Below are 21,963 nucleotides of genomic sequence, written 5' to 3' on the forward strand. Positions count from 1 at the left end.
GTGTGAGTGCCCAACCCACAAGTTCCAGTCAATATCTGGGAAGTTAAAATCCCCCATTATAAGACATTCCGATTTACTAGCCCACTCTATTTCTCTGTACAATTGTTCATTGTACTCATTCGAGTCATTAGGCCTATAACACACTCCTACTGTAATTTTTGCTTTCGCAGTGCTTATGTCACACCAAACTGACTCAACAGTGCACTGTTCATCTATATCAACTGGATGCACTTCTTTTGATTTTATATTTTTCTTTATTAACAGCATAACACCTCCTCCCTTCCTATCCTGTCTATCCTTTCTGTACACATTGTACTCCCCAAATTCCAGTTCGGCATTCCTTATATCAGTGTGACACCACGTCTCTGATATCCCAACAATATCCGCCTTTGATGTCTTGACCAACGCTTCAAATTCATCATTTATTTACTATACTTCTAGCATTGGTATACATGCAAGTATACATGCACCTATTCCTATTCCCAGCCACTCTAACACATCCCATATACCCACCTGTTTCACGATGACTGACATCCGTCCCTGAATTCCCCCAACACCCCTCGCTCCAGGTCGCTACTTATTCTATTAGAAGTTGTGCAAGAATCACCTTCACCTCTGCCTACGGCTACTGTTAAACTATTAGGAAACTATCACTTGGTCATGAGGGTGCACTTCTTCTGCCTCCATGTGGCATGCCTGGTAGTCTGGAGGAAAAAGTTCTCCCTTCCAGAGTGAAATGGAACAAAGAGATCTTAAGTCCCAGAAATCCACTGGGTTCACAGGTCGTAAACGTGAGGAGCCTGGTTCTGTTCCAGAAAAATGTCAAAAGACTGATGTAGATAGAATCACTATCCAACCTTCCTCATTATTCATTCAACACATGACCAATCTACTGGGAAAACTTTCTCCTTTTCTAGTGCAAAAATGCCTAGAAAGTGCAATAGGAATTCTGAAGACAGCCTGAGATCAGAGGACTTAATAGTTGAAGTTGCCATTGCTCAACAACTTCAGAAATTACAAAAGCTCACAACTTTTAGTGGAACATCTGTCACTGTTTCCCTACTGCTCCCTGAATACATCAAAAGGCATCATTACTGAGTGGTAGCTGATCAATCTATCAAGACAGGCTACCTAAACTGTCATGTTAAAGCTTGTATCACAAATCCCTTACATTGTTCCGAGTGCCAGAAGTTTGAGCATTCACAAGAAACCTGCAGGTTAGCAGCCCACTGTTCTAACGTGGATATACAATGTACAACCAAACTGACTGCACAGCCACAACACCCAAATGTCTGAACTGCACACACAAGAACTTTCTGCCTGTACCAAGGAGTGTCCCCTCTGGAAATGAGAAAAAAAGATACAATACAAAAACTGAGGATAACCTAACTTATCAGGAAGCCAAAAAATCCCTACCAGTTCCACCCACAGACAAGCAAACCTATGCACAGAAAACCATGAAAAGAATATTAATTGCCACTCAAAATGGAAGTAACCATCCTGCCCAGTGAATCTCTAGCTCAGTGGGCTAGGTCAATATTGGTCACCGTACCAGTAAACTAAGTTACACGTAAACCCAGCAAATAAACTGATAACCATAAAACCAGCTCTGTTCCCCAGCATTGGTACACCCGCAGTCCCTGATACAAACCAAACAACATCAGACAGCATGGATTTTGAAGACAAATCAAATGAAGATGACTAGATTCTATAACTGTTTACCAAAGAGGAAATGTTCACTAGAATATTTTGGTCACACTTATATCTATCAGAGCAGTGACATCATTATCAGTTTTATTATTCTTTAATTATTTTGTTTCCTTTTGATCTGCATCATTAATTGTATTGGAATTTAAATAGTTAGGCCATAACAAAAATAAAATAATAGACTTGATTTCATTTTTGGCATACTTTATACAAGCATGTAAAACTTCTGCTTATGCAAAACTAATTTTCCTTAATTAATCATTATTATTAATAATTAATTAATTAATTAATTAATAATTTGTGCAATAATTTTTTATGTAAATAATTTGTGAATGTGTTACACTTTTCACAATTCAAGATATCTATTTATATGCTGCTCATTGTAAGCAGAAAGTTATCTATTTATATGCTGCTCATTGTATTTGAAGTGAAAAATGAGATTTTTCCCATTGATGAGAAAATTAAATTAGTGTGGCAACATGAACACCTGTGTATAAAGTATTTCATTCTGTGTCTACATTTAAAAAATGATTTTAAAATATACACTTTCAATATAAAAAATTAATTATTCATTCAAGCTGTGTCCACTATAACATTAAATAAAGTAAGGTATCAAAAAAATTAGCATTTTTGAATTATTTCTTGCCTATTTTAACATTATAAAATGCGTAATTTATACAAGGGTGCATTTTCTCAAAGTTATGAAATTGGCAGATCTGTCTGTGGATTAATAAAACATTATGAATATGAAAAAAATCCTTGCCTCCCACTAAATTTGAGGGGCTTATTCCCCTCAATTGAAATCAGCTAAATAAAAGAAATTTTAACAGTTTTGAAACTTCCCATTTATTGTTACTTCACTGAGACTGAAGGTTTTGTAATTCTTTTTTTTTTTTTTTTTTTGTTCCTTTCAAAAATAATTTTCATATTACTCAAATATGTTTCATTATAGTTAGTTGCTCCAAAGAAAGCAAAATTAGCAGAAGCAGAAGAACAGTTGGCTGCTACAAATGCAACATTAAATGCCAAGAAAACTGAGCTGCAGGCTTTAAAAGATCGGTTAGAATCATTAACACAACAGTATGAGGAGGCAGTAAAAAAAAAAGAAGAATTAGAATATCAAGCAGCACTTTGTGCAACTAAATTGGAGAGAGCTGAGAAACTTATAGGTGGACTGGGAGGAGAAAGAGACAGGTAAGTTCTGTTATTCTTTCCTTTCTTGGTGATTCCTTTCTAGTTCTCTCTCTCTCTCTCTCTCAGTTTAATGGGGAATTTTTTTTTTTTTTGGCCAGTGCAGCATAAGCCTCAAGCTTCCTTGCACCATATGGCTAATAATAATAATAAAGGCTTTAAATATAGTATTATTATTATATTATGTTATTAATATGTGTGTTATTAATAAGCAATATTAATATCTATATCACTTTAACTAACAAGGCCAGTTTTATAAGTTTTAACTTATCTAAGCTCAGTGATAATTTCAGTTTTATAAATCATATTGACATTGATTTTTTCAAATGAAATTCTGTGCATTGAGTACCTTAAACTTAGATGCAGAACTTAAAGATAAACTAAGGAATAAGTTAACTGTTTAAAATAGAAAAGTTATAAGTAGTTGGCGAGAACATTATTAGTTCTGATTTTTGCAAATTGTATACTTCTATGGGTCATTAATATTCCTGTGTACTGTAGTTCACAGAGTAACTCCCTAGTTGAGACTACTGGTTACAAATAATTGTACAATCTTAATTATTGTTTACACTATATTCCCAGAAAACTGTGTGCATGCACGCAGTTTTCCAGAAATGCTGGGTGAGTATATATATATCGTTCACCACGTTACAAATTTCCTTTTTGTTTGAATGAACAACTCAAAAAGCTTCATGGAACTTCCTCAAGTAATGTAACTACTAGCGGAAAGGCTGAAAACTTCAATGTTGAAAACACATCATCCAAAAGAAAGCAGTGTGGATGTGTACAATTTAAATCTTTCAAAGAAGATTGAAATAGTTTCAGTATTTCAAGTTTCAAAGAACAAGTAATGTTCTACACTAGAAAGGAACAGGCAGGCCTCCTTTTGAAGCTGGGACAGTTGATAAAGTTTGTAAAGCCTTTCAGCACAACTCAAGGAAGTATACTTATTGTCCCAGCAGAGAACTTCATTCCTAATTATGATTATTACTATAAAAACTTTTTCTCTTTTTGTCTGATTTTTTCTGACCCCGTGACAGGTACTAATACCAAGTGCATGGTGTGTTTGGTTGTGTTGTTGTCTGGTTATAATTATTATTATTGTTATTACTGTTGATCAAGGAACTCTCTTACTATCCCATAGGTGTTTAGAGTCACAGCTTTCTCAAGTCCCATGCAAGTGTTCTCTGGAAGGCCTATTGCTGCTAGGTTGCCAGTGGTTGACACATTGATCGCGATGGTCATTACTTGTTTCATATACTATATTTCTTTAGCTTCCTGTCTTAGGTCTATGTACCTCCTGATCTTTATCTCAGGTATTCTGTGTTGCTGGTGTTTGGTACTGCTATGTTGATCAAATAGATAGCCCTTTCCTTCTTGTCAATGTGGGTTATGTCTAGTCTGTCGTGCAGGATCATCTAGTCTTTTATTACATCACACCTCGGTATAGTTTGTGAGTAGGGTTCTCTACTACAGCCTAGAATTCATACTTGTAATATGGTACATGTTCTTGGTGAACTGATATTTTTACGCTACCTTCTGGTGTACTATTCTGGCCACTTGGTCATGTCTGTGAATGTACTCAGGCTGGGTGATCACCCTTCATCCTGAAGTGATGTGCTGGATTGTGTCTCGGGCCAGGTGGCATTGTCGACATGTGTCACCTGTCACTCCAGGGTCCTTAGTGATGTATTTCCTGTAGCTCCTGCTCCTGGTGTTGATTAGTTGGTCTTGGATGGCGAGCACAAATCCTTCAGTCCTCGGAGAGCAGCTTCCTGTTCGTGAGCTATGTGTTGGAAACCATCTTGTCTATGTACTCTTGATGGAGATCATTGCAGTGTCTGCTGTTGCTTATCTTCTTTGCCCAGCTTTCTGTATTTGTTTTTTTCTGTCTGTGTGAGTGGGGTCTCCTTGTTAAGGTTGATTGTTGGATGTCATTTGTCTATCTTTCTTATGGCTCTGTAGTTTGGTGCTGTTTTACTGGAAGCAATCCTGCAGGTTCATAATCACCTTTTCTCTTGTTCAGTGGGGTCAGTCAGTCCCTCTCGATGGCCAACTTTGGGTGGTGCTGGCAGCTCTTAGTCATCATTATCCTGGTTGATTTCATAATCTCCTCCAGCTCAATGTTTGTCCAGTCTATGATCAGAAAGGAGTACATTAGTACTGGGACTGTATAAGTGTTTATGCCTATGACCATGTTTCCTCCATTCAGTTTTTATTTTAGCAGACTTCTCAGTCTCTGATGGTATTTCCCTGTCAGGCGGGACTCGATCTCCTTGTGTTCTATCTGGTGAGCCTGCATTATCCCCCAGTTATTTGTAGCTTTATCCCTCTGTCATGGCTTCAGTCTCTTCAGCTGATAGTTTCCAACTGGATGTCCTTGATGCAATCCACAGGTCTTGCATTTTTCTATGCTAAATTGCATCCTGTGCTGAACTCTTTAGTGATCTGGAGTAGTTGTTGGAGTTTATTCTTTGTTGTGGAATAGAGGTTGATTCTTGGATCCTGTATAACTCAGGACTAAGAAGCTAAAGTAACTACAGAAGTGCCTACTGACACTTTTCACCCAATGATAACGAGCGGAGTCTTCCTGAAAAATGCAGTTACTTGGCAGGCTGAAATGGTCTCTAATGGTTGGCAGCAATTTGCCTTCCAATATAGCCAGGTATCCATTGGCATTTACGGAACCTTTTATAAACTGCAGGTGACCTACTCCGCGATACAAAATGCACCCCCATATCATTTGGCTGGTAGGGAATTTCACTGTAGACACCATACAGTCTGGATGGTATTCTTCACCACGTCTACGGCAAATCATTTGTTCTCCATCAGAGCCATGCAGGTTGAATTTCTTCTCATCCGAGAAAATAACTGGCTTCCATGCTTGGGGGCCCTTTTGACATGCTCCTTACACCAAATTGGGTGCCCCCGTAGCTAGGTGGGCAGGAGCAGCAGTGCGTAGCACACGCTTCTTGATTAGACCAGAGTTCGAGCCCGTGACCACCAAATATGGAGGATGCGGAGAGGTCAGGGAATGACCACCACATATCCCCAGAGCAATATGGCCTTAGTTGCTAATGTTTCTAAAAACCAAATAACAACAACAACATACACCAAATTAATTGGGCCTTTTTCATTTTTTGTGTGAGGATAGGCTTCTTTATAGGACGTAGGCTACAAGTCTATTTTTGAAGAGGCATCTTCTGACTGTTATTGCACTTGCTACCACTCCTGTATGTTCTTCCCATTCTCTTTTCAGCTCAGACGAAGAAGCTTTACGGTTTCTAAGGCATAAGCGCTTCAAAATGCGGTCTTGTTTTGGTGTAGAGACTTATTTGCATCTGGTTCCTTTTTTCCTATCAGCATCACCAGTATTCTTGAGTTTGGAAAGAAATCTACTCACTTGACTGATTACAAGACACTCTATAAGCAATATGACGGGAAGAACATCCTCACATAAAGCAACAATAGCACTCTTTACTTGTGGCGTCAACTGCACGTAACTCGCCATCCCGCAAGCAAGGAATGACTGCAATTCTTGCAGAGTGTGCTTATATAGCTGAAAGTAACAGCTGAATGCAATATTACGTCATCATCTACACGTGTCAATCTTATCTGATGCAATCTGTAAGAAATATTGCTATATACTTAAGTTATTCGGATGATAATTACAATTTTTTTTGCTGGTGCTGCATATGATGCTTTCTTGCATCGTATGCCTCCACTAATGCTAATGCCAATGCTAATTTTAAGGGGTGATGCAATTTCTTTGAACCTCAGTGTATATACAGGTAGGGCCGACCGGGCTAGCCGAGTGGGTAAAGTACCTGCCCGGCAACCCAAAGGTCGCGGGTTCGATTCCCGCCTCGGGCTTGGATCAAAGTACTGCAAAAAACCTTGGGAGGTGCAATATGGCCACAGAAGTCGATGCGCCAACAACTACCAAATCAAAAAAATATATATATACAGGTAGCCCTCGATTTACATCGTGGTTAAGTTCCTGGGGGGACAGGTGCAAATGGAACCCTTTATATAATGGCGTCAATCGGAAATCGCAGGGTTAGGTTTCGGGGCACCAAAAATTTTACCTACCACTTTGCATCAATTGTTTTATTTTATTAGCATTCTTCAAAGTTGTAGTAATAGTCGATGGAGGCATATTCATAGCCCTACACACATTAGGGTGGCTTTCACCGGATTCCATCCTCTGAATATTGCACTGGATTCAATGAACTTCTTTTACCAGACATGGTGTTTCTTTATTCTATTAAATTAAAAACTTTATAATACGATTGGCAAAATCTGCACACGGATATCACTATTATTTTTATTTAATTTATTAATAGCACAATTAATAAAAAATTCTAGCATAATAAGTTTCCAACATGTGTAAATAGCGTAAACAGTAACCAACTGAATGGTTCACCGCATGGACCTTTACTACCCGCATCCATGAGTGGTTACTTTGAGGGCGGGAATCTTTCTCGTCTCTGATACAGATGGGCTAATTGCTGATTGCCTCAGATTGTCCTAAATCAAGTGAACAGTGAATAGCACAGTATGATGCCGATAAATTTTGTCTGATGATTTTAAACTTTCAATTTATAAAAAATTTGCAAAAATAAATAAATAAAAATAAAAATGGCATTGTAGTTAGTGATCAGGACTATTGCGAATCGGCACAAATCAGACCAGCACAAAATGAGGGCTACCTGTATACAGTAATCCTCGTTTAACACAGTAGTTAGGTTCTTATAAAATCTTGTGTAGTGTGAAACTGTGTTATACGGGACTAAGAACCAGTACAAAAAGGCGGGTTACATTCAAAAAGCTAACAGAAATATGTAATTTTTTTATAACTATCGGAAACATAATTTTTAATAAAAATAGTAATAACTGAACAAACATCTTACAAACTGTGATACATATATGTCGGATAATGTATGTTCATATAATATTCTTCCTCTTCATTTCTGATAAGCACAATAAAGTTTTCTCTGTTGCAAAATATCTTCACCTTCTGAACTTTCTTCTGCAGCATCTAGATTTCTTGTACCTTCTGCCCTCTTTAAAAAATCAATAATCTGGATTTGTTTGCTTTTGCTTTTGCTTGATAGATCTTTGTAAATTTCATCGTATGGAGCATTTTTGGAGCTCCCCTTTGAACTTTGTACTCCTTTCAATCAAAGGATCTGCATTCAAACAATAAAATTCTAATTGCTTGGCTAAATTTATGCCTTCCCATAAGATTTTTAGTGTAAAATTTGGAGCTTTACAATTTTCATCTGTGCTATCATCCTCTGAATTGATTTGTTTTAACACCAATGCCATTTCCACCAAATCCTCTTGTACCAGTAAATATTGAATATCTTCAGTAGTTGTATCATTAAAATCTTCTCCTCCTACCGACTTAGCAATTTATACTATCGTACCAATTCCATTTTCTGATGGTTTGACCATATTTCCTGAATAAACTGATTTTGGCCATGCATTTTTCCAACACACATTTAATGTTGGCGGTTTTACTTCTTTCAGTGATAAAGCTATGATTCCGTTACAGCCCACAATTGAAAAATATTTCCGTTCCTCCTTCACTTCAATAGATTTGGAATTAGTTTTTTCCAAAATCCATTGTTACAATTTTCTAATGTAATGAGTTCTGAAATAGATATAATGCCTTGATCTAATGGCTGAATTAAAGAAGTTGTATTAGGGGTAGGAACATTACTTCAACATTTGTATGACAAATCTTTTCAATGGCTTGGTACTTTATTCAATAGTAACAAAAACTTTGAAATCTAGATTTTTCCGCAATAAATAGTTTTCCACAGCTGGTACAAAACAATTTAGAAACAATTCTTTAAATATATCAACAGTTGCCCAAGCTTTTTTATTTGCTTTCCAATATACCAGTAACACGTTTTTATTTATGCCTTTCATATTACCTATTTATAGGTAATATAAATAGGTAATATAAAATTGCTCAGAAAATTTCATATCTGACTGCACAATTACTCCCAGGTCTTTTTCATTTTCTACCACCTTTAGTGTAGTACCACGCAGTTGATACTTTTCTCTCAGGTTACTTCTACCCATATGCAGTACTTTGCATTTGTCAAGGTTAAACTTCAGTTGCCACTTCTTAACCCATCTGCCCAAATTATCTAGATCCTGTTGCAGTAGCACACTGCCATTACTGTCATTAACAACCCTGCCAACATTTGTATCATCTGCAAACTTCGACACTAAGCCCGATATACCTTCATCAATATCATTGATAAACATACAAAACAAAAGAGGACCCAACACCAAACCCTGTGGGACTCCACTAATAACATTAGTCCACGAAGAGCAGCACCCATTGATTACCACTCTCTGTCTTCTCCCGCTCAACCATCCTTTTATCCATTGTAGCAACTTACCCTTAATACCATTCTGCTCCAATTTGTACAATAGTCTTGCATGCGCAACAGTGTCAAAAACTTTCCTGAAATCCAATTATATGATATCAAAATTATTTTTTGCATCCAGTTCCTTTGTAACCACATCATAATATCCTATCAAATTTGTCAGACAAGACTTTCCCTTAACAAACCCATGCTGTGTCTGAATTATTGCTGCAGTCTTGTGTAGATGATCCCGCAATGCATCTTTAACCAGTGACTCCATTATTTTACCTAGAACAGAAGTTAAACTAATTGGTCTGTAATTACTCATGTCACCCTTCGATCCCCCTTTGTGAATTGGGGATATATTTGCACATCTCCAGTCCATAGGAACCTCCGCTGAGTCCAAGGATGCTCTCATAATTATGGCTAAGGGCTTGCTTAGTTGCTTTGCCGCCTCCTTTAATATAACTGGATAGATCAAATCCACCCCAGGTGCTTTTCTTATGTTTACCTTCAACAATTTCTCCTCCACTTTGCTCTCAGTTATTACAAAATCATTAAGTACCCTGCTACAATTTGATAATCTTCTGCCATTTTCAAACCTTAATAATTCCTCACCTGTGAATGTAGATGCAAAATACTCATTCAGTTTGTTTGCTATCTGAGCAGAATTATCAACAGTGGAACCATCGATGTCAAGTGGACCAATCAGATTCATCCGCTTCCTTTTAGAGTTTATATACTTAAAGAAATCCTTGCTGTTTTTCTTAGCATATTTTGCCAAAGATTTCTCGTAATCTGCCTTCGCCTGCCTAACCTCCTTTGTGACCTGATTACAGACTAGCTTATATGTGCCATAGGCTTCTGAGTCGCTTGATAATTTATATGCATTCCATGCATTTTTCTTCTGTGTCACGAGTCTCATTAGTTCAGTTGATAACCATTTAGGCCTAAACCTTGAACAATATTTCTTAAGAGGTATGAAACTTTTAGTAGCATCCACGATTAATTCCTTGAATGCTTCCCACTTAGAATTTACTGTTGGTAACATCGTCAGTTGATCCCACTGTACAGAATTTAAAAACTGTCAGAGACCACTGTACTCACCTTTATGGAAGCAAAAACCCTTTCCTTTGCCCCTGATGGTAATTATATCTTTAAATAAATCCCACATCAGTACACTGTGATCACAGCCACCTAGTGGTTCCTTTATCTGCAAATTCTTAATACACGAATGATCACTGGTGATAACCAGATCAAGAGTATTACCCTCTCTGGTTGCGTCTCGAACATGCTGCTGCAGAAAACAATCATCCAATAAATCCCAAAAATTCTTACAAGGTGTGAGTGACCAATCCACAAGTTCCAGTCCATATCTTGGAAGCTAAAATCCCCCATTATAAGACATTCTGATTTACTAGCCCACTCTATTTCTCTGTACAATTGTTCATTGTACTCATTCGAGTCATCAGGTCTATAACACACTCCTACTGTTATTTTTGCTTTCGCAGTGCTTATGTCACACCAAACTGACTCAACAGTGCACTGTTCATCTATATCAACTGGATGCACTTCTTTTTATTTTATGTTTTTCTTAATTAACAGCATAACACCTCCTCCCTAACTATCCTGTCTATCCTTTCTGTACACATTGTACTCCTCAAATTCCAGTTCTGCATTCCTTATATCTGTGTGACACCACGTCTCAGCTATCCCAACAATATCCACCTTTGATGTCTTGACCAGAACTTCAAATTCATCAAATTTATTTACTATACTTCTAGCATTGGTATACATGCAAGTATACATGCACCTATTCTTATTCTTAGTTACCCTAACACATCCCATATAGCCACCTGTTTCACGATGACTGCCATCAGTCCCTGAAACTCCCAGCACCCCTCGCTCCAGGTCGCTACTTATTCTAATAGAAGTTGTGCAAGAATCACCTTCACCTCTGCCTGTGGCTACTTTTAACCTTTTAGTCTCTGAATCCTCCAAGCTAGCAGTTTTCCGACCCACCTAACACTGCCTCGATAGCATCAGCAAATATTCTTCCACCCTTTCTATTTAAGTGTATCCCATCCATGTAGAAGCAGTCTCTCCTGTTAACAAGCACAGACCATGCTGAAAAAAATTCTAGCCCTTGAGCCTTGCACAATCTTTCCGGGGCCGAATTGATTGACAAGGCTCTCATCATGTATTCCCTCCTATTGTGTCTGGGCAGAATTGCAGACACTTTCAAATTTAACCCTGACTCACAACTTTTTTGCAACATTGACCTTTACTTGTTAAGTAAATCTGCAGATCTCCTACTCTTAATGTCATTGGTGCCAACGTGTACAACAATATCACCTTTTGTGCCCTTAAAAGATGATATATGCTTTACAACGTCATCAACTTTTGCCCCTGACAGACATACCCTGGTCCTGTTCCATCTATCCTTTTTACACATTATATTCACCGTCTACCTGACAATAGAGTCACCAACAATAACTAGTTCCTTTGGGACCAGTGCATTCTGCCTTGGAGATTGCCGCTGTGTTGCCTGATGCCCAGGAGTGAGCTCTGTCGTTGAGTTGAGCAGCTGAGAGCTTGACGGGACCCTCATATTAATTTCTTCGAGGCCATCTACCCTATAACTCAAGCTTTCATAGATGCCCAGCAGAACGCTGAGTTGATGCCTAATTTCTAGACACTCTCTGCACCTGGCACAAACAAAGACATCCTCCTTGGCTAGATCATGTTCTGTTCCAGAGAGTTTGGCAAACATTTCACAAGTTGCACATTTTTTTAGGCTGTGAAGCGTTGGAGAGATTTGCCCCCCCCCCCTCAGTTCTCCCCCGAATCACAGCACTCCTGCCACTTTGTGCCCATTGCTTTGCTGCTCTAGTCTGGGGCATGATATTTTAAATTAATAAGGTCAATAAATTTAATTAATTAATTGTCAATACTATGCTATCTAATAGAATCCTAAATGCAGTGATGCGTATTATGCTATATAATTATACGTTAGAGCTGCTTAGTTACCACAATTAAAAATGTAACTTCCCTATTATTCTATACAAAAACAATGGCTGCAAGATTCGAACGAAATAATGGTTTTACGTATATATTAAGCAGTAACCTACAAAAACTCTTTATCTAAATTAAAAATAAAAATAACCAGTCTAACAATAACTATAAGACTACATTTAAAGTACAATATAAAATAACAATTAGGTAAATAAAAAGGCAAACATTTATCACTTTTTAGGTGCCTGTAATTCACAGCTGTAATTTTTAAAGAGAGTCAGCGCCCTCTCTTTAAAAATGTCTTTGTAATATCCTAATATCCTCACAAGGAGTGTGAGGATATTACGCATGAACTCAGTGTTCTTATAGACATTTATGAGAGCTTGAAGAACAGGGTGGATTTAAATTGGGGCCCATCAAGTTCTCAGCTGCCCTCATCAATGCAGAGCTTACACTTGATCATCAGGAAACACAGCAGCAACCCCAAGGGCAGAACACACTGGTTCCACAGGAGATAGCTTGTTGTTGGTGACTCTATTGTCAGGAAACAGGAAATATATTATGCAAAAAGAATAGGTGGAATAGGACCAGGGTATGTCTGTCTGGAACAAACGTTGATGACATTGTAGAGCAGATATCATCTTTTAAGGGTACAAAAGGTGATATTATTGTACATGTTGGCACTAATAACTTTGAATAGGAGATCTGCAGACTTACTTAACAAGTGCAGGGTAATGTTGCAAGTTAGGGTTAAATTTGAAAGTGTCTGCAGCTCTATCCAGATATTAGCATTAGCATTAGTAGAGGCATTTGATGCAAGAAAGCAAGCTTATGCAGCATCAGCCAAAAAAAAAAAAAAAAAAAAACCCACTTCCACTTCACCTCTCTGTTCTTTCAAAATACCTGTCCAGCTGAGCCTTAAACTTATTTAGGCTATCAATCTCCACCACAAGGGATGGAAGTCTCTTCCACCAACCAACCACCCGCTGGCTAAAGGCAAATTTCCCCACGTCTATCCTACATCTGTCTTTCCTCAATTCGAATTTATGCCCTCTCAGGTGATTTTTCTGAGCTAGAGGAAGAATCCCATCAGCATTCAGCATGCTTAAACCATTCAAGGCTTTATACACCTCTATCAGATCACGTCGCTGGTGCCTAGTCTCCAGACACTATAATTTGCAAAACTTAAGCCTTTCTTCGTAAGAGCACCCCTTTGTTCCATTCACTAATCTTGTTGCCCTTCTCTGTACTCGTTCCAGCAGCTCTACATCCTTCTTGAAATGAGGCCTCCAGACCTGTATACAGTACTCTAGGTGTGGCCTGACCATTGCCTTATACAATGGAATAATCACCTCCTTATCCCTGCTGGAAAAATTCCTGTATATCATTGACAATACTCCATGAGCTACTCTTGCAGCCCGTCTGCACTGCTCAGAGAACTTCATATCTGCCTGCACAACCACCCCCAAGTCCCTTTCATTCTCTACCACTGTCAGTGTAGTACCACAGAGTTGATACGTTGCTCTGGGGTTGCTATTTCCCATGTGTAGTACTTTACATTTGTCAATGTTAAACTTCATTTGCCACCTCTCAGCCCATCTGCTCAACCTTTCCAGATCCTGTTGCAGCAGCATAGTGTCAGTAGTGTCCTTGACAACCCTGCCTACCTTTGTATCGTCTGCAAACTTGGACATTAAGCTTGATATACCATCATCAATATCATTTATAAATACAGAAAACAATAATGGACCCAACACTAAACCCTGAGGGACTCCACTAATAACATTAGTCCACGATGAGCAGTGTCCATTGATTACCACTCTCTGTCTTCTCCCCCTCAACCACACCTTTATCCATAGCAGCAATTTGCCTCCAATGTCACACTGCTCCAATTTGTGTAGCAGTCTTCCATGTGCAACAGTATCAAAAGCCTTTCTAAGATCCAAGTATATAATATCAAAGTTATTCCCTGCATCCAGTTCTTTTGTGACTGCATCATAGTATCCAATCAAGTTGGTCAGGCAAGACTTCCCCTTAACAAAACCATGCTGTGTCTGAGCTATAACTGAAGTCTTGTCTAAATGATCCTGCAGTGCTTCTTTAACCAGTGCCTCCATTAATTTTCCTGGAACAGAAGTTAAGCTCACAGGTCTATAATTACTTGTGTCAGCCTTTGATCCCCCTTTGTGAATTGGGGTCACATTTGCACATTTCCAGTCTATGGGTACCTCCCCTGAGTCCAAGGAAGCTCTCATAATTATGGCTAAGGGTTTGCTTACTTCCTTTGCTGCCTCCTTTAATATAACTGGATAGATCCCATCCACCCCGGGTGCCTTTCTTGTGTTTATCTTCAACAGTTTCTCCTCCACTTTACTCCCAGTTATTTCAAGATTCTGTAGCTTACTGCTAGAGTTGAATACACCTCTGGCATTCCCCTTGCTGAATAACTCCTCATGTGTGAATGTCGATGCAAAATATTCATTTAGTTTGCTGAGCAGGATCATCAACAGTTGACCCATCAATATCAAGTGGACCAATCTGATTCATCCCCTTCCTTCTAGAGTTTACATAAGTAAAGAACTCTTTGCTGTTTTTCTTTGCATCCCTTGCCAAGGATTTCTCGTAATCTGCCTTCGCCTGCCTAACCTCCTTTGTAACTTGGTTGCATATCAACTTGTATCTATCATAGGCTTCTGTGTCATATGATAGGTGGAAGTACATGATGAGAGCCTTGTCAATCATTTCGGCCCTGGATTGTGCAAGGCCCATGGGATAGAATTTTCCTTAACATGATCTGTGCTTGTTAACAGGAGAGACTGAAGGGATGGGATACATTTAAATAGAAAGCGAACAAGAACATTTGTGCTGATGCTATTGAGGCTGTGGTAAGTGGGTTGGAAAACTGCTATCTTAGGTGGGGGATTCACAGACTAATAGATTTAAAATAGCTGCAGGCAGAGGTGAAAGTGATTCTTGCACTGCTCCAATTGGAAAAAGCAGCAGCCTGGAAAGCAAGTTGCTGGAAGTCGTCATGGAATAAATGAATACATGATCTGTGTTAAAATAACTGAGAGTAAAAATGGGTGCATGTACACTAATACTAGGATCATTGTAAATAAACTTGATGAATTTTAAGTGCTGGTCAAGACATCAAATGTAGACATTGTTGGGATATCAGAGACAGAGTGTCACTCAGTTAAAAGGGATGCAGAATTTGAATATGGGGAGTACAATGAGTACAAATGTCAAATGTGTTGGTGTTTCAGACCCCAGGATTTCCCCCATTAGCCACTTAAGTGCATCTATAATGAGGCTTTTGCCATGTGTAGCATAGGGTGTGTAAGGGTTGTGATTTGCATTTGTCAATGTTAAACTTCAGTTGCCACCTCTCAGCCCATCTACTCAACTTTTCTAGATCCTGTTGCAGCAACATACTGTCATTAGTGTCATTAACAACCCTGCCGACCTTCGTATCATCTGCAAACATTAAGCCTGATATACCATCTCTGAACATTAAGCCTGATATACCACCATGAATGTAGTAATGTAGTAATTACTAATATAATATAATATAATATAATATAATATAATATAATGTAGTTGTTGTTGTGTTATTTGGTTTTTAGGAGCATTAGCAACTAAGGCCATATTGCTCCGGAGGTATGTGGTGGTCATTCCCTGACCTTTCTGCATCCTCTGTATTTGGTGGTCATGGGCTCGAACCGCAGTCTAATCAAGAAGCGTGTGCTACGCACTGCTGCTCCTGCCCACCTGGCTATGGAGGTGCCCAATATAATGTAGTAATGATGCAATTGTACACTAACCATAGCATGAATTTTTAATGGTTTGAGGCTTTCTGCCTTAAAATCTTGTTAGCCTGTAATCAAGCAGTGGCAGTCCAGCCTGTGCAGGGTCTCGATTCAGCATAGAACACAGTCATTTTGTTGAAGGCAGATGACCCACCTGTGTTAGAACTGCAAAATCTATTTTCACCATTCATCATATTTTAACAGACTCTCCTGTTTTTACAAATGCACAGCTTTTAATGTCTGGTCGAACCCATTTACACTCAGCCAGACGATATTAGATGACAGGGATAATGTTTGACATTTTTAGCTTTTTACAGCTCTTTAATTTATACACACATATTTCAAATTATCCATCTATATTCTTAATATATATTTAACTTTTTTTGACATGGTAACCTGTTTATAGCTTACCAAACATATTTGTTTATGTTTTTATTTTTGACTTAGCACATTATTGTCTAAACCGACCATAACGGCCAGTTTAATGGTGCAGTGGGCCATAATGGCCCATTTCACCATTAATCACCAAACCAGCAATTCTTCATTGAGTCTAAAAATTCCTCTAAACACTTTAGAGCAGCGGTTCTCAAAGTTTCTGAGCTGGCACCTCCTTTTAAATAAAACATCTATAATTGTGCAGTTTCTTATATTTTTAATATACTGTTCCCTGATCATAGTTAGGGAAGACGATGCGTTCTCTTCATCAAAAATACCCCAAATATTTCCTATAATTATTTACATTAATAATACAGATCAAATAGTAGTAGATATCTAATAGTAAAAAAAATCATTCTTAATACATTTTTAATATTTACCATGGAAATCTTACATAAACTATTATGTAATTCGCCACACCCCTGGTAAATCATGGTGCCTCCCTCAGGTGGTTGTAATGCACAGTTTGAGAACCCTGCTTTAGAGTATATTAATATCCACAGTGATAATCTGTACTATATTATGCACAGGTGGTCTTCAGAAGCTCTCCGTTTGAAATCTGTATACGAAAACTTACCAGGAGATGTTCTTTTGTCCTCCGGCTTGATAGCATATCTTGGTCCTTATACTTCAGCTTTTCGAAAGAGCTGCATTGAAGCCTGGGTAAAGTACTGCGTGGTAAGCCAGCTTGACCCATTTTATTGTTGAATTCAAATAGTTTCATAAATACATCTACATTGAACATTTTATAATGGGACAGAGTAATTTTTAACCAGTCATATACATGACTGGTTAAAAATTGCCTATGGACAATTCATTGTGCTGTTCTCCCAATAATACTGGTAAAACTGACATTCGCAATAGTAGGCAACAAAAATGTTTGAATTATACAGCAAATAACAGAAATTAGTTTCTGTGCTTGCAAAACAATTTGTTGTTTTAGGAATACCAAAATATAAAGAAAAAATGTTTATGAAAAACGAAAAAAGAAAAAATTGTATATAAAAAGTATACAATTTTGAATTTTATAAAATGTTTTTAGTTAATGTGGTTTTTGCTGATGTAATGATGAATAAAATTAAAAAGAAAAAAAAAAAAGGTGGAAAAAATTCATGATTTACAAAATTAAGAATATTATAAAGTAATATTATGTGCACTTAATTACATTCAGAAAGTCTAAAGCATATTGATATGATCTTTTTCTGTTTATTGTTTAGCTCTATTTATGAAAAATATTGCTAAGTTTGATGTGACTGATTTTGTTCCTCTTGGAAACTCCTTTATTAAAAAGTGGGAAAAAGAATGGTAAAAATTTTAAGCTTTTTTTGCATTGTGAGCAAGTTATTCTTAGGCTAAGGTTTTATGGTTTAACTCTCTGGAATTCAGGTCTTTCATCTTGCAGACAAACTGACCATGAGATACACACAGTTTACAATCAAGATAATATTGTAATGCCTATACTCTGTGTCAATATAATGGCTTTGCCACTTGTCACTAATATAGAAAGTTCTGAGTTCAGATTTCATCAATAACAGTAGGAATTTCTTAGAGAGCCTTTTCCTTGGGGAAAAGGCTCTCCAAGAGGTGGGGGGGAGCTGTTACCTGTTTTCTCAGAAATCTGAACTCAGAAAGTTCTGAGTTCAGATTTTATCAATAACAGTAGGAATTTCCAAGGAAATACATTGTGCCATTACCACACTTAGTAACCATATAATGCTGTATGTATTTGCTTTTACTGGCAACAATATTTGAATGCACCTAGTTTTGCTCTGCCGAACCTTAGTCGTCATACGAAATGAATTTTTTTTAATCTTCAATTTTTAAATAAAATAAAATAAAGATTTAAAAATAAAAATTTTTAAATCTTTTCTAATCTTTTGCTTGGCCAGAAAAGTGGCTTTGAACTCTGCATCTCACTATAATTTGAATATGGGGGAAATAGCAAGATTTTAGTATTAGTAATAGTAGTGGCAAATGATGCAAGAAAGCAAGCTTGTACAACTTATACATCAGCCAAAAAAAAAAAAAATTCCTATCCATCCCCTCCGATATTTTTAGTTCTTCCTTGAATTTATTCAAACTATACACATCCACAAACAAATGATGGAAGGTTGTTCCAGCAATCATCCATCAGTTGGCTGAAGGCGAACTTCTGCATGTTTATCCTGCAACTCCTTCCTAATTTGAATTTATGTCCCCTTGTGTGCATAATCTGAGCAAAAGGAAGAATCCTGTCAGCATTGAGTTTGGTCAAGCCATTCAAAGTCTTAAACACCACAGTCAGGTCGCCTTGCAGGTGCCTAGTCTCCAGACACTGCAAGAAAAGCTTCAGTTCTACAATTGACCCCCGGGGGCTCACATCTGGTGATTATGGGCTTGGCACACCCAGGGTCCTGAGCTGGATATCATCATTCTTCTCTTTCTTGGTGATGCCTTTCTACTTCTCTCTCTCTCTCTCTCTCTCTCTCTCTCTCTCTCTCTCTCTCTCTCTCTCTCTCACACACACACACACGCACACACACACACACACGCACGCACGCACGCACACACACACAGGGGATAACTCGGGAATTTTTTTTTTTTTTTTTTTTGGCTGGTGCAGCATAAGCCTCAGGCTTCCTTGTACCATATGGCTAATAATAATAATAATAATAATATGCAGAACTGAAGCCTTTCTTGGTAAGAGTACCCCTTTGTTCCTCTCACCAGTCTCATTGCTCTTCTCTGTACCCATTCTAGCAGCTCTGTGTCCTTCCTAAAATAAGGCCTCCAGACCCGGTGAGGCTTATGCACTACTCAAGGTGTGACTTGATCATTTCCTTATACAATGGGATAATTACCTCCTTATCCCTGCTGACAAAATTCCTATATATCATTGACAAAACTCCATGAGCTGTCCAAGCAGCCTGTCTGCACTGCTCAGAGAACTTCATATCAGACTGGCCAGTACACCCAGGTCCATTTCATTTTCAACTACCCTGAGTTTAGTACCACATAGTTGATGTATTATACTGGAATTACTGCTAGCATGTACAGTACATTGCATTTGCCAATGTTGAACTAATTCAACTGCTATTTCTCAGCCCATCTGCCTAATTTTTCTATTTGCTGTAGCATACTTTCATTACTGTCATTAACCACCCTGTCAACCTTTGCATTATCTGTAAAATTAGACATTAAGCCTGATATAACTTCATTAATATTATTATTATAAAAATGAGCCTGCATCAAACCCTGTGGAACTCCAGTAATGACATTAGTCCAAAAAAGGAGTATCCATTGATACTCTGTGTCTTTTCCCACTCAGCTATCCCTTTATCCAGAGAAGTAACTTGCGCTTAATGCCACGCTGCTCCAATTTGTACAGCAGTCTTTAATATGCAACAGTATCAAAAACTTTATTGAAATTCAAGTATAAAATATTGCAATTATTTTTTGCACATCCAGTTGCTTGGTCACTGAATCATGGTCCTTGAGGTTGTCGCAGACATTCTCTCAGATATGCCAGATGAGCTGTACTTGCTACCTGGAGTCTAAAACACTGATATTCGGGTGACACTCAAGTCAAGTGGACCCAATTTCGGCAAAGTCTGGTTAGTCTGTGACGTCCAAATCCCCTGCTTGCATCTTCATGATGGTGGGACTGTTAGTAATCCTAAGTATAACCCCATGCACAAGCACACTGTGGGTGACCACCAAGGTGTGAACCAACGTAAGCAGGGGTCGAAGTGTGGCACCCACACCACATGGAGGAATGCCGCCCATCTTTGTAACAAACTTAATACTAGGTGGTAGATGACTGTCATTAACCTGGGCAATACCACCACTTCGCTTATTGGAGGCTTGAAGTAGTGGAACCTGTGTTTAGTCTCCAGAGCCAAGTTCCAGTCAAACCTTCCCCACCTCTTCCATCATTCAGTATGACTCGTGTCTTTTGAAGTTATGATGGACATCATGGTGAGATCCAAATTTCCTTACATTTCGAGGGTGCAGCTGTAAAACGGTGTTTGCAGGCCGGCCGCTAATTAGTACACTGGACCGAACCTATTGGTAACTCTTTAGGAGGCTTCCAGATTAGCTCTGTATAATCTTGCTATCTCTACTCTGCCAGGGAGTCCAAGTAGTTTGCATGCGGGGAGCATTGTTGAGGCCATGTTATGTCAAGGATCTGGGTATATTCTTACCCTGTGTATGCCATATCCAAAAATTTCATTACTTCATACAGCATGTCCCCCACCCCACTTTTCTTACTATTGAATACACCATGAATTGTCAAACTAATAAAGTAAGCTTAACTGCAAAAAGATTTAAACCTCCCAAACACTTCCTAGTCCATTTCACAAATATACATGGTCTCAGTTCTAATCTCAACGATGTCCATTTCCACTTGCAGTATGCCAAACCCCATGTACTTTTTCTAACAGAATTTCAGTTATCATTTGATTCAACCACTGCTCAACTCAGTTGCCCAAATTATTTGCTGTATGATTCCTTTCTTCTCAGTGGTGGTACTTGTGCATATGTCTGTTCCGACATTCCCTGTCAGAGCCTTGGTAATTTGGAATCTCCTCTTTTTGCCCTTCTCTGGCTTAAAATCACTCTACCTCAGTCTGTCAAATTCATCTCTTGTCCAACTTTCCTAACAGTGAGGTAATTTTCCTTGGTGATTTTGATGTTCACAATTCCAGCTGCCTTCCATTCTCAAGTCACACAGATCCAACCGGTCGAGATGCAGAGGCTTTTGCAATTACTAATGACCTTGCACAGATTGTTCATTTACTTACAAGAATATTCTACAAGACAATCCTAACAATACAGCCTACACACTTGATCTTTTTTCCCACAAACAACCCTTCTAAGTACATGGTCGAAGTGAGTGTTCCTTTAGGCACCTCAGATCATAACTTGGTGATTGTCTCTTCTCCATTGGAGCCTTTATCTCATGGCTATTCCCAACCTCGTGTTGTTTGGCATTACAAGAATGCAAAATGGGATGACCTGCAAGATTTCTTTTCCTTGGTCTGGTTACTGTTTCAAAATTTCTGATGTCAACATTTGCTCAGATCGTGTCAGCGAAATTATTCTTGTAGGAATGGAATCCTTTATTCAACACTCCACTTTAAAATCACATCCTTTATCTAAACCTTGGCTTTCCAATAAATGTGCTAAGGCTGTTCAAGAGAAGAATGTTGCATATCGTAATTGACTTGTTTCCAATTCTTCAGTTTCATTTTCTGCCTACACCAAAGCTCGCAACAATTGTAAAGCAGTTATTAATCAGTCCAAACTAGATTTTGAACAGGCTAAGAGTAAAAAACTTGCATCCTGCCCTAATGGTAGCCGAGCATTCTGGTCTCTTGCCAAAGCTTTTGGCTGCAACTTTTGCCCATCTCTGTCAAAACCAGATGGTTCTGTTG

General features: G+C 38.3%; 1 protein-coding gene across 1 annotated transcript in view; it reads left to right on the plus strand.

The window, feature by feature from the left end:
* Window positions 1-21,963, plus strand: part of LOC150086891 (dynein axonemal heavy chain 7-like) — a 1,233,418-nt gene that overhangs the window by 848,886 nt on the left and 362,569 nt on the right. Inside the window, exons 42-43 of the mRNA XM_090372313.1 lie at window positions 2,660-2,901; window positions 17,077-17,224. Coding sequence (XP_090228439.1) covers window positions 2,660-2,901; window positions 17,077-17,224 — 390 coding nt within the window. The remainder of the gene's footprint in view (window positions 1-2,659; window positions 2,902-17,076; window positions 17,225-21,963) is intronic.

This window comes from Mastigoproctus giganteus, chromosome 4 (genome assembly GCF_048544385.1).
Source record: "Mastigoproctus giganteus isolate SK-2022 chromosome 4, ASM4854438v1, whole genome shotgun sequence".
Classification (NCBI taxonomy): domain Eukaryota; kingdom Metazoa; phylum Arthropoda; class Arachnida; order Uropygi; family Thelyphonidae; genus Mastigoproctus; species Mastigoproctus giganteus.